This window comes from Lissotriton helveticus (genome assembly GCF_964261635.1).
Source record: "Lissotriton helveticus chromosome 1_1 unlocalized genomic scaffold, aLisHel1.1 SUPER_1_unloc_6, whole genome shotgun sequence".
Taxonomy (NCBI): Eukaryota; Metazoa; Chordata; class Amphibia; order Caudata; family Salamandridae; genus Lissotriton; species Lissotriton helveticus.
The window spans coordinates 3,406,205-3,419,594 of NW_027611703.1; the positions used below are offsets into that span (position 1 = coordinate 3,406,205).

General features: G+C 43.3%; 1 protein-coding gene across 3 annotated transcripts in view; it reads left to right on the forward strand.

Annotated features, from left to right (window-relative positions):
* Positions 1-11,778, forward strand: part of LOC144806287 (uncharacterized) — a 163,894-nt gene extending 152,116 nt beyond the window's left edge. For all 3 annotated transcript variants that reach the window (XM_078672677.1, XM_078672676.1, XM_078672675.1), the window contains one exon: positions 7,851-11,778. In XM_078672677.1, the coding sequence (XP_078528803.1) occupies positions 8,413-10,206 (1,794 nt within the window). In that variant the 5' untranslated portion in view covers positions 7,851-8,412 and the 3' untranslated portion in view covers positions 10,207-11,778. The remainder of the gene's footprint in view (positions 1-7,850) is intronic.
* Positions 11,779-13,390: the final 1,612 nt, after the last annotated feature.

Sequence of the window (13,390 nt, forward strand, 5' to 3'; positions counted from 1 at the left end):
TCAGATTCTCCTAGTGCCTAGCCTGTGTTATTAGCATTGTTTACATCAAATTCTTCTTGTGTCCGGCCTGTGTTATTTTATGTTTGCGTCAGATTCTCCTCCTACCTGGCCTGTGTTATTGCATTGTTTGCATCGGAATCTCTTTGTGCCTGGCCTGTGTTATTGCACTGTTTACATCAGATTCTTCTAGTATCTGGCCTGTGTTATTGCATTGTTTGCGTCAGATTCTCCCAATGCCTGGCCTGTGTTATTGCATTGTTTACATCAGATTCTCCTCGTGCCCGGCCTGTGTTATTGCATTGTTTGCTTCAGATTCTCCTCGTGCCTGGCCTGTGTTATTGCATTGTTTACATCAGATTCTACTCGTGCCTGGCCTGTGTTATTGCAGTGTTTGCGTCAGATTCACCAAGCGCCAGGCCTTTGTTATTGCATTGTTTACATCAGATTCGCCTAGTGTCTGGCCCATGTTATTGCATTGTTTGCATCAGATTCACCTAGTGCCTGACCTGTGTCATTGCATTGTTTGCATCAGATTCTCCTCGTGCCTTTCTTGTGTTATTGCATTGTTTGCATCAGATGCACCTAGTGCCTGACCTGTGTTATTGCATTGTTTGCATCAGATTCTCCTCGTGCCTGGCCTGTGTTATTGCATTGTTTGCATCTGAATATCCCAGTGCCTGGCCTGTGTTAATGCATTATTTGCATCAGATTCTCCTAGTGCCTGGCCTGTGTTAATGCATTGTTTGCATCAGATGCATCTAGTGCCTTGCCTGTGTTATTGCACTGTTTGTGTCGGATTCACCTAGTGTCTGGCCCATGTTATTGCATTGTTTTCGTCAGATTCTCCCAACGCTTGGCCTGTGTTATTGCATTGTTTACATCAGATTCTCCTCGTGCCTGGCCTGTGTTATTGCATTGTTTGCATCAGATTCACCTAGTGCCTGACCTGTGTTATTGCATTGTTTGCATCAGATTCTCCTTGTGCCTGGCCTGTGTTATTGCATTGTTTGCATCTGAATCTCCTAGTGCCTGGCCTGTGTTATGGCATTGTTTGCATCAGATTCTCCTCGTGCCTGGCCTGTGTTATGCCATTGTTCGCGTCAGATTGTCCTCGTGCTTGGCCTGTGTTATTGCATTGTTTGCATCTGAATCTCCCAGTGCCTGGCCTGTGTTAATGCATTGTTTGCATCAGATTCTCCTAGTGCATGGCATGTGTTATTGCACTGTTTACATCAGATTCTCCTAGTGTCTGGCCCGTGTTATTGAATTGTTTGCTTCAGATTCTCCTCATGCCTGGCCTGTGTTATTGCATTGTTTACATCAGATTCTCCTTGTGCCTCGCCTTTGTTATTGCAATGTTTGTGTCGGATTTACCTAGTGCCTGGCCTGTGTTATTGCATTGTTTGCATCAGATGCATCTAGTGCCTTACCTGTGTTATTGCATTGTTTGTGTCAGATTCACCTAGTGCCTTGGCTGTGTTATTGCATTCTTTTTGTCAGATCTCCTAGTGCCTAGCCTCTGTTATTAGAATTGTTTTTGTCAGATTCTCCCAACGCTTGGCCTGTGTTATTGCATTGTTTACATCAGATTCTCCTCGTGCCTGGCCTGTGTTATTGCATTGTTTGCATCAGATTCAACTAGTGCCTGACCTATGTTATTGCATTGTTTGCATCAGATTCTCCTTGTGCCTGGCCTGTGTTATTGCATTGGTTGCATCTGAATCTCCTAGTGCATGGCCTGTGTTATGGCATTGTTTGCATCAGACTCTCCTCGTGCCTGGCCTGTGTTATTGCATTGTTTGCTTCAGATTCTCCTCGTGCCTGGCCTGTGTTATTGCATTGTTTACATCAGATTCTCCTCGTGCCTGGCCTGTGTTATTGCAGTGTTTGCGTCAGATTCGCCAAGCGCCAGGCCTTTGTTATTGCATTGTTTACATCAGATTCGCCTAGTGTCTGGCCCATGTTATTGCATTGTTTTCGTCAGATTCTCCCAACGCCTGGCCTGTGTTATTGCATTGTTCACATCAGATTCTCCTAGTATCTGGCCCGAGTTATTGCATTGTTTGCGTCAGATTCTCCCAACGTCTGGCCTGTTATTGCATTGTTTACATCAGCTTCTCCTTGTGCCTGGCCTGTGTTATTGAATTGTTTACATCAGATTCTCCTCGTGCCTGGCCTCTGTTATTGCAGTGTTTGTGTCAGATTCACCTAGTGCCTGGCCTGTGTTATTGTATTGTTTGCATCAGATTCACATAGTGCCTGGCCTGTGTTATTGCATTGTTTGCATCAGATTCTCCCAATGTCTGGCCTGTATTATTGCATTGTTTGTGTCAGATTCTCCCAACGCCTGGCCTGTGTTATTGCATTGTTTACATCAGATTCTCCTCGTCACCGGCCTGTGTTATTGAATTGTTTGCTTCAGATTCTCCTCATACCTGGCCTGTGTTATTGCATTGTTTACATCAGATTCTCCTCATGCCTGGCCTGTGTTATTGTAGTGTTTGCGTCAGCTTCACCCAGGGCCTGCCCTGTGTTATTGCATTGTTTACATCAGATTTTCCTAGTGTCTGGCCTGTGTTATTGCATTGTTTTCATCAGATTCTCCCAACGCCTGGCCTGTGTTATTGCATTGTTTATTTCAGATTCTCCTCGTGCCTTGCCTGCGTTATTGCATTGTTTCCGTAAGATTCTCCTTGTGCCTGGCTTGTGTTATTGCACTGTTTACATCAGATTCTCCTAGTGACTGGCCAGAGTTATTGCATTGTTTACATCAGATTCTCCTTGTGCCCGGCTTGTGTTATTGCATTGTTTGCTTCAGATTCTCCTCATGCCTGGCTTGTGTTATTGCATTGTTTACATCAGATTCTCCTCGTGCCTGGCCTGTGTTATTGCAGTGTTTGCGTCGGATTCACCTATTACCTTGCCTGTGTTATTGAATTGTTTGTGTCCGATTCTCCTAGTGCCTTGCCTTGTGTTATTGCATTTTTTTGCGTCAGATTCTCCTCGTACCTTGCCTGTGTTATTAGCATTGTTTGCGTCAGATGCTCCTAGTGCCTGGCCTGTGTTATTGCATTGTTTACATCAGATTCTCCTAGTGTCTGGCCCGTGTTATTACATTGTTTACATCTGATTCTCCTCGTGCCTGGCCTGTGTTATTGCAGTGTTTGTGTCAGATTCACCTATTGCCTGGCCTGTGTTATTGCATTGTTTGTGTCAGATTCTCCCAACGCCTGGCCTGTGTTATTGCATTGTTTAGATCAGATTCTCCCAATGCCTGGCCTGTGTTATTGCATTGTTTGCGTCAGATTCTCCTAGTGCCTGGCCTGTGTTATTGCATTGTTTACATCTAATTCTCCTCATGCCTGGCCTGTGTTATTGCATTGTTTACATCAGATTCTCCTCGTGCCTGGCCTGTGTTATTGCATTGTTTTCATCCAATTCACCTAGTGCCTGACCTGTGTTATTGCATTGTTTGCATCAGATTCCCTTCATGCCTAGCCTGTTATTGCATTGTTTGCATCAGAATCTCCTTGTGCCTGGTCTGTGTTATTGCACTGTTTACATCAGATTCTTCTAGTGTCTGGCCTGTGTTATTGCATTGTTTGCGTCAGATTCTCCTCGTACCTGGCCTGTGTTATTCCATTTTTTGCTTCAGATTCTCCTCGTGCCTGGCCTGTGTTATTGCAGTGTTTGCGTCAGATTCACCTAGTGCCTGGCCTGTGTTATTGCATTGTTTGCGCCGGAGTCTCCTAATGCTTGGCCTCTGTTATTGCATTGTTTGCATCACGTTTTCCTACTTCCTTGCCTGTGTTATTGTATTGTAAGCGTCACGTTTTTCTAGTACCTCGTCTGCGTTATTGCATTATATGTGCTGCTTTTGGTATGTTATTATTCAAATAGTTGCAGCTTTTCTAACAAACATGGTACCTTTTATCCCAATCAAGTGCATCTGACTGCAAGGACACTGCACTCTCGCTGCAGTAGCAAGCTACTTCCTATTTATGTAGCAACAGACAGCACAGCATGTCTGCCAGAGATGTCGTATGGTCAGAAATAGTACATAGGTAAGTAGGTATGATGCAAAACCTTAGAGTAAGATTTTAAACGAAGAAGCTGCTGTGATAGATGGCAAAACATTCATGTCGAAACATCAGCAGTAGGACAATGGTTCATGGAATGATAATGGTAGATTTATCTACACTTCGGTGCAGTGCGTGTCACTTAATGTTCTTTTCTTCCACTCTCATGAGGTGGTTTTTGCAAGGCAACTTTGAGCTCACTGAGTGTGGAGCTTCCACGAATGTCAGAGACGGGCCGTTCCAAAGACAGTAATATAGAAGGTTGAAATATCTGAGTCTTGATCCTGGCAGATGGATGGGTGATCCCTGAGGGGGTGTATTTGGTCTGTGTGTTACCACGGCTGTCCAGGGGGTGTAAACAAATGTCAGCAATTTGTGGAGGGCCTTCTTTTGGGTGAGAACCACCCAGCTTCATGCAGTACAGACTTGAGGGGTTGTGTTTGCGCAGCATGAGTTACATTCTCATAGCAAAATAGAGGACCTTGTCCGAAGGGGATTGATGTTACCAAAGTTTAACATCTTCAGTTACGGCAGATAGAGAAAGTCCATGTACCTCGAGGTGCTTGAAAAGCTTTCTGCACTCTGCTGGTGCAGGCAGGATGTTGATTCTCTAGTTGGCATTTGCTAAGGGATGTTCAGATGCAGTGTTTGAATTAAACCTTGGAGCAGCACTTGTAGCGTTGACTCTTGGAGTCTTGTAGTGTGTGCTGGAGGCGGTAGAACTGTCTTAATGTTCTACAGAGCTCAGAAAATCCAGACTCTCCTACTGCTCAAAGCACGAGGTCTGTGGCTTGACCAGTAGAACTGCAATAAAGAAGATGACCAGGACCAGTTCTACCTCTCCCGACCTTTGAACTGATCATTGAGGAAAGAAGACCTTGCCTGGAAAGTAGATCTACACAAGGCACAGCTGACAGAAGACCCTGCCTGGAAGGAAGATCTGCACAAGGCGCAGATGACGGATGTCCTGCCTGGAAGGAAGATCTGTACAGGGTGCAGCTGACAGTAGTTTTGCCTGGCGGTGACCTCAAAGCAGTGAGAGACTGACAAACAACAAGATCTTTCAAGCCCAGCTAGCCACACTGGACACAATGTACACCAAAAGCCTTATTTAGATTTCAGCGGATGGTTTATTCCATCACAAATGTGACTGGTGTCCTGCCCGCCCCATTAAAAATGCATTGCATCCTGCAGCAATTATAATAAGACAGACAGGATATCTGTCACGTTTTGAAAATGCCTTGGTGTAGTTTGCAGATTTTTACTCTGCGGAACTCCACGAAGTGCCAGGGAAACTCCGGCGCACTCTCACACTTCCGCTAGTGGCAGAGGTTGTTAAGTTGCACTGTGCTCACTGATTTTTAGAGCCAGGATTTCAACCCCCACTGTAAAATCAGCATGAACAGCACTACGCATCGTGCCAGAGGGCACTGCTGCTTTCTGCCGCTCTAATTGACATTCTAATCGAATGGCAGCTTCAACAACGAGAATGGCAGATTGTAACCCTTTCGACGCGCGTGACAAGGTCAGCTCGTCATGGGCGTTACCTGCGCTGCGCGTGTGACGAGCTGACCTTGTCACGTTACGAGGGTTTTTGCGAATCGCAGCGCGCGGCGGGAAAACCGCTAGCGCGCATGCGGTTAACACTCGAGTGGTCGCGACCTGCCGTGACCTCCCGCATTGAGAAATCTTGCCAGGAGGAGGTCTGGTGCGTTATATTTTCTCACAAGCGCTCGCCATCTTACCATTGGCGAACCGCTTGAGAAAAGAACTCCGTTCTGCATGGAGCTTTTTGGAACAAGTCTGCACAGAGTGCGGAGTGGGAAAAACTTTGCGAGCTCCGCCGGCAGAGTGGAATTCTTCACCCACCCCTAGTTTTGAGGCAAAAATCTGTTGGACAAACTCCTAACTAGGCCCTATGTCTGCAATAAGTGTTGCAGAAGAAGTGAGATCCATGGCCTTGTGAGTATGAGGCAGTTATCTGACTTCTGATGAACCCCACAGAGTTAGTGCGCCGAAGGACAGGAAATTAGGTAAACTTGAATATGAGAAATATGGAAAGGTAGAAATGCCGCATCACCTGTGGATTACTGACACCTCCTCCCGCTCTGCCAAATGCCCATCCGGTCACAAAGTGTCATTCTGGGCCCCAAACGGACAATGTCATGCCAGATGCCATGTAATGGTGGAAAAGGGGGAAAAAAAGAGTAATATGCACACATCTGCTGCGGGGATATCTCAGGTAAATTATTGGTTGTGATGGATTCTCCATAAGTACTAAATGACTGATATTGTTGAATATTAAATTATATGAATCAACGTTTGTTTGCCTTATCTGCGCTCATAATGTAAAGGATGGGTCTTACAATGAACCCTTCGCTCTGTTTTACAAAAAGCCCCCGAAGGAGCTGCATCTTACAGAACTTTATCTACTTTAGGAAGAACTAAAGACTTGCTTTTAAAGTTGTCTTTCAGGGCCAGAACCGGGTGCTCTAAGCTGCACTAGTTTCAGGGAGATGGACAGATGTTATGGCGATAGGAAACCCCCCTCAACTCACAATAATGTTCCAATCTTCCAGGTTAGAAGAAATCAGAAATGCTTGAACCAAGGGAGCTGTTGAAAGTGTCAAAGGTGACTTATGAACAGCGAAGTAAAGACAGGAGTTGTTATTTGAGATGATCTTGAGTGAATCAGAAAGAAAGAGGAAAAGTGTGTGAATGGAGTTACTTTTGTTCTGTTCTTCGTAAAGAGTTACTGGAAATTATACAGCCCAGCCTCATCCATCTCTTTTTCTAACATCTATTGTTGTTTCAATGAAACCTTGACCATATGTGTCTATCTTAAGCTATACCTCTAGCACTTGGGTGCCCCGTGAGCACCCTTACTCTGTGAACACTGGTAAATCACCTCCTTTTCAGACATTAATAAGATATCACCTGATCAACAGAACTTTTAGTTAAATATCTGTGTATGATGAAATATTCCTTGCTAAGTTTGAAAGGCGGTAAAGAAGAAGGGGAGATTTACTAAGATTTTGCACCGTGTTTGCGTCACAAAAGTGACACAAAACAGAGCAAAATCTTTTTTTCCTAATTTACTTTCTATCGCTAAACTTGTTTAGCGCTGGAAATAACGTTAAAGTAATGTGAAGCAGCGCATATCACGGCTTCGCGCTACTTTGTACCATAGGGGCCTGCCAAGGGTGGTGCATGGGCGTTCCTGTGCAACCACCCAAGGTTTATCACGCTAAACCAAATTTACCAAATACAGTAGATTGGGCTTAGCGTGAGAAAACTGCACCCTTTTAAACTAGGCGCAAGGAAGGAGAAATGCTTTCATTTCTCCTTCATTTTCTGACTTTGCATGCGTGCAGCACTGTGCAACAAACATACAAAGTGGGAAAAGCGTTTCCTCATGTGTAGGCATAGTATTTTGTATAGGAAGTGTCTCTTTCCTGTACAAAACCTAAGCTGGACTCACACACACACCCTAGCGCTCTGGTGCTCAGGTGTGTGCATGGCTCAGGGCTGCTGTAATCTGTGCCTGTGCAAGGGAAAGGGAAGGTGAGAGCCATATCTTTGAAAATATGGTGCTCTCCTGCTCCCTCCCCGTCGCGCAACGCAACGCAGCCTCGCACAGGGGGGCTGTGTGCATTGCTTGGAGATTTAGTAAACCTCCTATGAAATGTCTTTTACAACCAGTTAAACATTGTGAATTCTCATTCAATTATGCTTCAATTTAGTAATTTTAAATATCTTTACATCCAACAGAAAACAAGCCTTGAATGTATGAAATGACCATGAATAATGAAGCGAATGGTGTAAAACTTCAATAATAGCAGGAATAATGAGCTACAGTATTCAGGAAAACATCAGCGCAGTCGGCGACAGAGGAACCTGCACACAAACGGACAGATCCCGGATGAAGTATCAAGGGCAGTTCAGTGATTGCAAGAGTCTGAGCCGTGCACCTCAACGCCACAAGATGAAGAAATGACCTTAGGAAAATTAAGGCAACAACAATAACAAACCACATCCTGTATAAACAAGTGTCCAACACCAGATTTGATCATGGGATCGGTATGATGTGACTACCACACTGCTCTGTTTTCTAAAATTTGCACCAGCCAAAAGGAAGCTACATCTTTACCCGCAAGCGTGTATAGCCATAATCCAATCTAAAGGCACAATCGTCTACAAAGACACCTTCTATATATTAGGAGTGTGGCAAATATTGGTGGCTATTGCATTTTATTGTTTAAACAGAAATCAAACATGCAAAATACTGCACACATATAAAGTGTGTGAGAAAAACACGAGTGCTTTATCAGCCATGTTGGCCCATCAGGAAATACAGTCATGGGATGTAGACAAATATATACCCGACCCACAGCCACTAACCAAGAAAGAAGAATCACACACATGCAGCGAGAGCTTTACTTTGTCATCACTACTCAAGCTTCATCAGCACACGCACACAGGAGAAAAACCATTCAAGTGCAGTGAATGTGTAAAGAGCTTTAGTAGGTTATCAGAACTACAAATACACCAGCGAACATATACATACCATTGCAGTGAATGTGCAAAGTGCTTTACACACTTATCAGTCCTCCAAACACATCAGCGAACACACACAGGGGAAAAGCCATTCAAGTGCGCTGAATGTGCAAAGTGCTTTAGTAGGTTATCAAGCCTTCAACGTCATCAGAAAACACACACAGGGGAAAAATCATTCAACTGCAGTGAATGTGGGAAGAGCTTTAGTCGATTATCAGTCCTACAAATTCATCAGCGAACACACACGGGGGAAAAACCATTCAAGTGCAGTGAATGTGCAAAGTGCTTTAGATGGTTATCACAACTTCAGAGTCATCAGCGAACACACACGGGGGAAAAACCCTATCATTGTAGTGAATGTGACAGTAGTTTCAGTTACACTTCAGCATTAAGGTCTCATCAGCGAACACACACTGGGGAAAAGCCATTCAAGTGCAGTGAATGTGCAAAGTGCTTTAGTCAGTTATCACAACTTCAAAGTCATCTGCGAACACACACAGGAGAAAAGCCATACCATTGCACCGAATGTGTGAAGAGCTTTAGTCGACTAACAGAGCTACAAAGACATCAGCGAACACACACGGGGGAAAAGCCATTCAAGTGCAATGAATGTGGGAAGAGCTTTAGTCAATTATCAGAACTACAAAGTCATCAGCAAACACACACAGGGGAAAAGCCATTCAAGTGCAGTGAATGTGTAAAGAGCTTTAGTAGGTTATCAGAACTACAAATACACCAGCGAAAACACACAGGGGAAAAACCATTTGAATGCAGTGAATGTGGGAAGAGCTTTAGTCGGTTATCAGAACTACCAAGACACCAGCGAAAGCACACAGGGGAAAAACCATTCAAGTGCAGTGAATGTGGGACGAGCTTTAGTCGGTTATCAAGCCTTCAAACACATCTGCGAACACACACTGGGGAAAAGCCATTCAAGTGCAGTGAATGTGCAAAGTGCTTTAGTCAGTTATCAAGCCTTCAAAGTCATCAGCGAACACACACAGGGGAAAAACCATTCAAGTGCAGTGAATGTGCAAAGTGCTTTAGTCAGTTATCACACCTTCAAAGTCATCTGCGAACACACACAGGAGAAAAGCCATACCATTGCACCGAATGTGTGAAGAGCTTTAGTCGACTAACAGGGCTACAAAGACATCAGCGAACACATACGGGGGAAGATCCATTCAAGTGCAATGAATGTGGGAAGTGCTTTAGTCAATTATCAGAACTACAAAGTCATCAGCAAACACACACAGAGGAAAAGCCATTCAAGTGCAATGAATGTGTAAAGAGCTTTAGTAGGTTATCAGAGCTACAAATACATCAGCGAACATATACATACCATTGCAGTGAATGTGCAAAGTGCTTTAGACACTTATCAGTCCTCCAAACACATCAGCGAACACACACAGGGGAAAAGCCATTCAACTGCAGTGAATGTGGGAAGAGCTTTAGTCGATTATCAGTCCTACAAATTCATCAGCGAACACACACGGGGGAAAAACTCTATCATTGTAGTGAATGTGACAGTAGTTTCAGTTACACTTCAGCATTAAGGTATCATCAGTGAACTCACAAAGGAGAAAAACCATTCAAGTGCAGTGAATGTGTAAAGAGCTTTATTCGGTTATCAGAACTACGAAGACACCAGAGAAAACACACAGGGGAAAACCCATTCCCCTGGCTTTAGTCAGTTATCAAGCCTTCAACGTCCTCAGCGAGAACACACGGGGGAAAAGCCATTCAAGTGCACTGAATGTGCAAAGTGCTTTAGTAGGTTATCAAGCCTTCAACGTCATCAGAAAACACACACAGGGGAAACGCCATTCATGTGCAGTGAATGTGTAAAGTGCTTTAGTCACTTATCAAGCCTTCAAAGTCATCAGCGAACACACAAGGGGGAAAAACCATTCAAGTGCACTGAATGTGCAAAGTGCTTTAGTGCGTTATCACACCATCAAAGTCATCAGCGAACACACACGGGGAAAAACCATTCAAGTGCAGTGAATGTGCAAAGTGCTTTAGTCACCTGTCAAACCTACAAACTCATCAGCGAATACACACAGGGGAAAAATGATTCAAGTGCAGTGAATGTGTAAAAAGCTTTAGTAGGTTATTATACCTACGAAGACACCAGCGAACACACATAGGGGAAAAACTATTCAAGTGCAGTGAATGTGGAAAAAGCTTTAGTCACCTGTCAAACCTACAAACGCATCAGCGAACACACTCAGGGGAAAAACTATTCAAGTGCAGTGAATGTGCAAAGTGCTTTAGTCAGTTATCAAACCTTAAAAATATAATCAAACACACACGGGGGAAAAACCATTCAAGTGCAGTGAATGTGCAAAGTGTTTTAGTCACATGTCAAACTTACAAACACATCAGCGAATACACACAGGGGAAAAACTATTCAAGTGCAATGAATGTGTAAAAAGCTTTAGTATGTTATCATAACTGCTTCATTCTACTCACTATAAAGTATCGCACATTTGTAGTGTCACACATAAGGAGTACCCTAAAAACATCGAAATGTCTCCTACATTTACAGAAAACTTAGCAGCTATGCTAAATTTAACTATTTAATTTTATAGAGCCAGTTTTACTAAGGCAGTGTCTAGATCACTGTGATGGTCTAGACAAGCCTTAGAAACTCTTCAGCGCTCCTGAAGGGCCTCTGCCGGCCACTAAAAAATGTCACATAATAATAGGGAGTCGCGGCCAACGATCAATAAGCCAAGGGAGCCATGGGTTGAAAAAGTTTGGGAACCACTGCTATAGATTGATGTCATGGAATAAACAGGGCACCAATAAGGAAAATAGTGAAGGAGCCCATTATCAAATGCAAATCACAATGACGTCACATGTAGTGACGTCACAAGAAGTGATGTCAGGTCCTTATAATAATGTTCTTGTGAAATGTCGACGGCCTGTTTTAAAAACAAAAAACAAGAAACATAAAATAATTTAAAAATACGTTTTTGTTCTCAGTTTTTATACATCATGTGTTTTTCCTACTATCAGTTTTTAACTAAACTCGGAAAGGACTGAAAGTGTAAATATTTTTAAAGTGCTATGTGGAACTTGGAAATTACATTTTTAAACAATTTTCAGCGAATAAATAAAATGTGCTTTTAATTTGCGTTTGTTTCCTGACGTTCTTTATCCGGCCCCTAATCTCTAAAGTGTTTCACATTTTCAGTGTATTAAGCAATAGAAGGGCTAATTTTGTCTAGTTCTTTGTTCCTCTCTTGCGCCACTCACACAAATAAATAAAGGGGACGCTGCTATTGGGACGGATAGTTACAAACACTCTGAGGCCTGTGTCTGTAGATGCAAGAAACAAAGTAACAATTCCCATTCGCAGGCTAAGGAGCTAGGTGGAACTGGGACTCCATCAAACTGTGTCCACCCCCGACTTGTGCCCTGCTGATAAAGCAATAGTGAATTTGTGTAATTTACGATGAATTGAAATGCGAGGAAGAGAAGAAGAGAGCGAGGTGCAGAATATATTAAATAAAATTTAAAAAAAGACACAAGACTTTACCCTATTCTGTGTACAAGCATTTTACGTAAACAAGTTGTGCTGTGTGATGTGAACAGGCTGTCACCCCCCTTTGTATGTAAATGAGCTTCTGTAACCAGACACCCCAGGCTCCCATCTCTTCTAGCGCGGATGATAATGTGAGCACTGCAAGGTTATCACAAACAAGGGCTATTTTGAGAAACAATCGGCTTCCAGGTCACGCAGCTGTGGTAATGTAGTTCATTATTAGTTTTTTTTAAATTTACTTTAATTTGCAGCAATTCTCCTGGTTACTTTTTCTCAGTATTGCGCTTCAGGTCGCTCATAGCTCTCCATCAGTTAAACGTGAGGATTGATGTGGGATTTGTTGTTAGTGTCCCTAGACCATGTCCCAATCCCTTTGTCCTTGATTTGTCGGCATGGGTTTTGTCCACACACTGGTCTCGGGTGGGCCTTCTCAAAGTAGAAGGAGCTGTAATAGTAATAATAAATCAGACATATATGAAATTGTATGTAAACAAATGTGTGCCTTTCAGTTATCAGGCACCACCAGACTCACGTCTAGACATGTAATTGAGCACCGGACTAAAGTGAATTCTCCCTATATAAATATGTGCCATCAGTAATCAGGCTGATGGTTCCGCTGATGCGCAAAACAAATACAATTTCTGGGACTGTACGCATTGGCCTAAATTTTTATTGCTGAAGTTTCACTCAGTTTCGCTGATGCGCACAGCTTATAAACTTTGTGGATATTGCGAACTGTAAGCAGATCACTCAAGATCACCCTTAAGTAGTAACTAGGTCAAAACATAGTACATACTTCAGGCAAAATGTCACTGCCCCTCCCTTCTTTTTGACATCTCCAGGAGTTTCTCCTCTCATGTGTAAGAAGGTTTTCACATATTGTGCTCGTGTCTGTGGCACTTCCTTAAGTGCAGAGAGGAAAGCCTCATGGTTAATGCATTGTTTGGGCTTTGAGGGACAAGAATTCTTTGAACATTGAATAGTGACTCTGACACTCATAATGAATACGTGATCTGCATCAAAAAGTTAGACTTGCACTACCTCCCCAAAGTGAGTACTGTCCTTGAACGAGAAGAAAGCAAAGGCAGGATGAGTCAGTGGAACAATACATAACTACCTTGCGCAAATTGGCTTCCACGTGCAATGTTAGTGCAGCTTTAGAGGATCGCTTAAGAGATCAGTTTATGTTAAGATGCGCCCT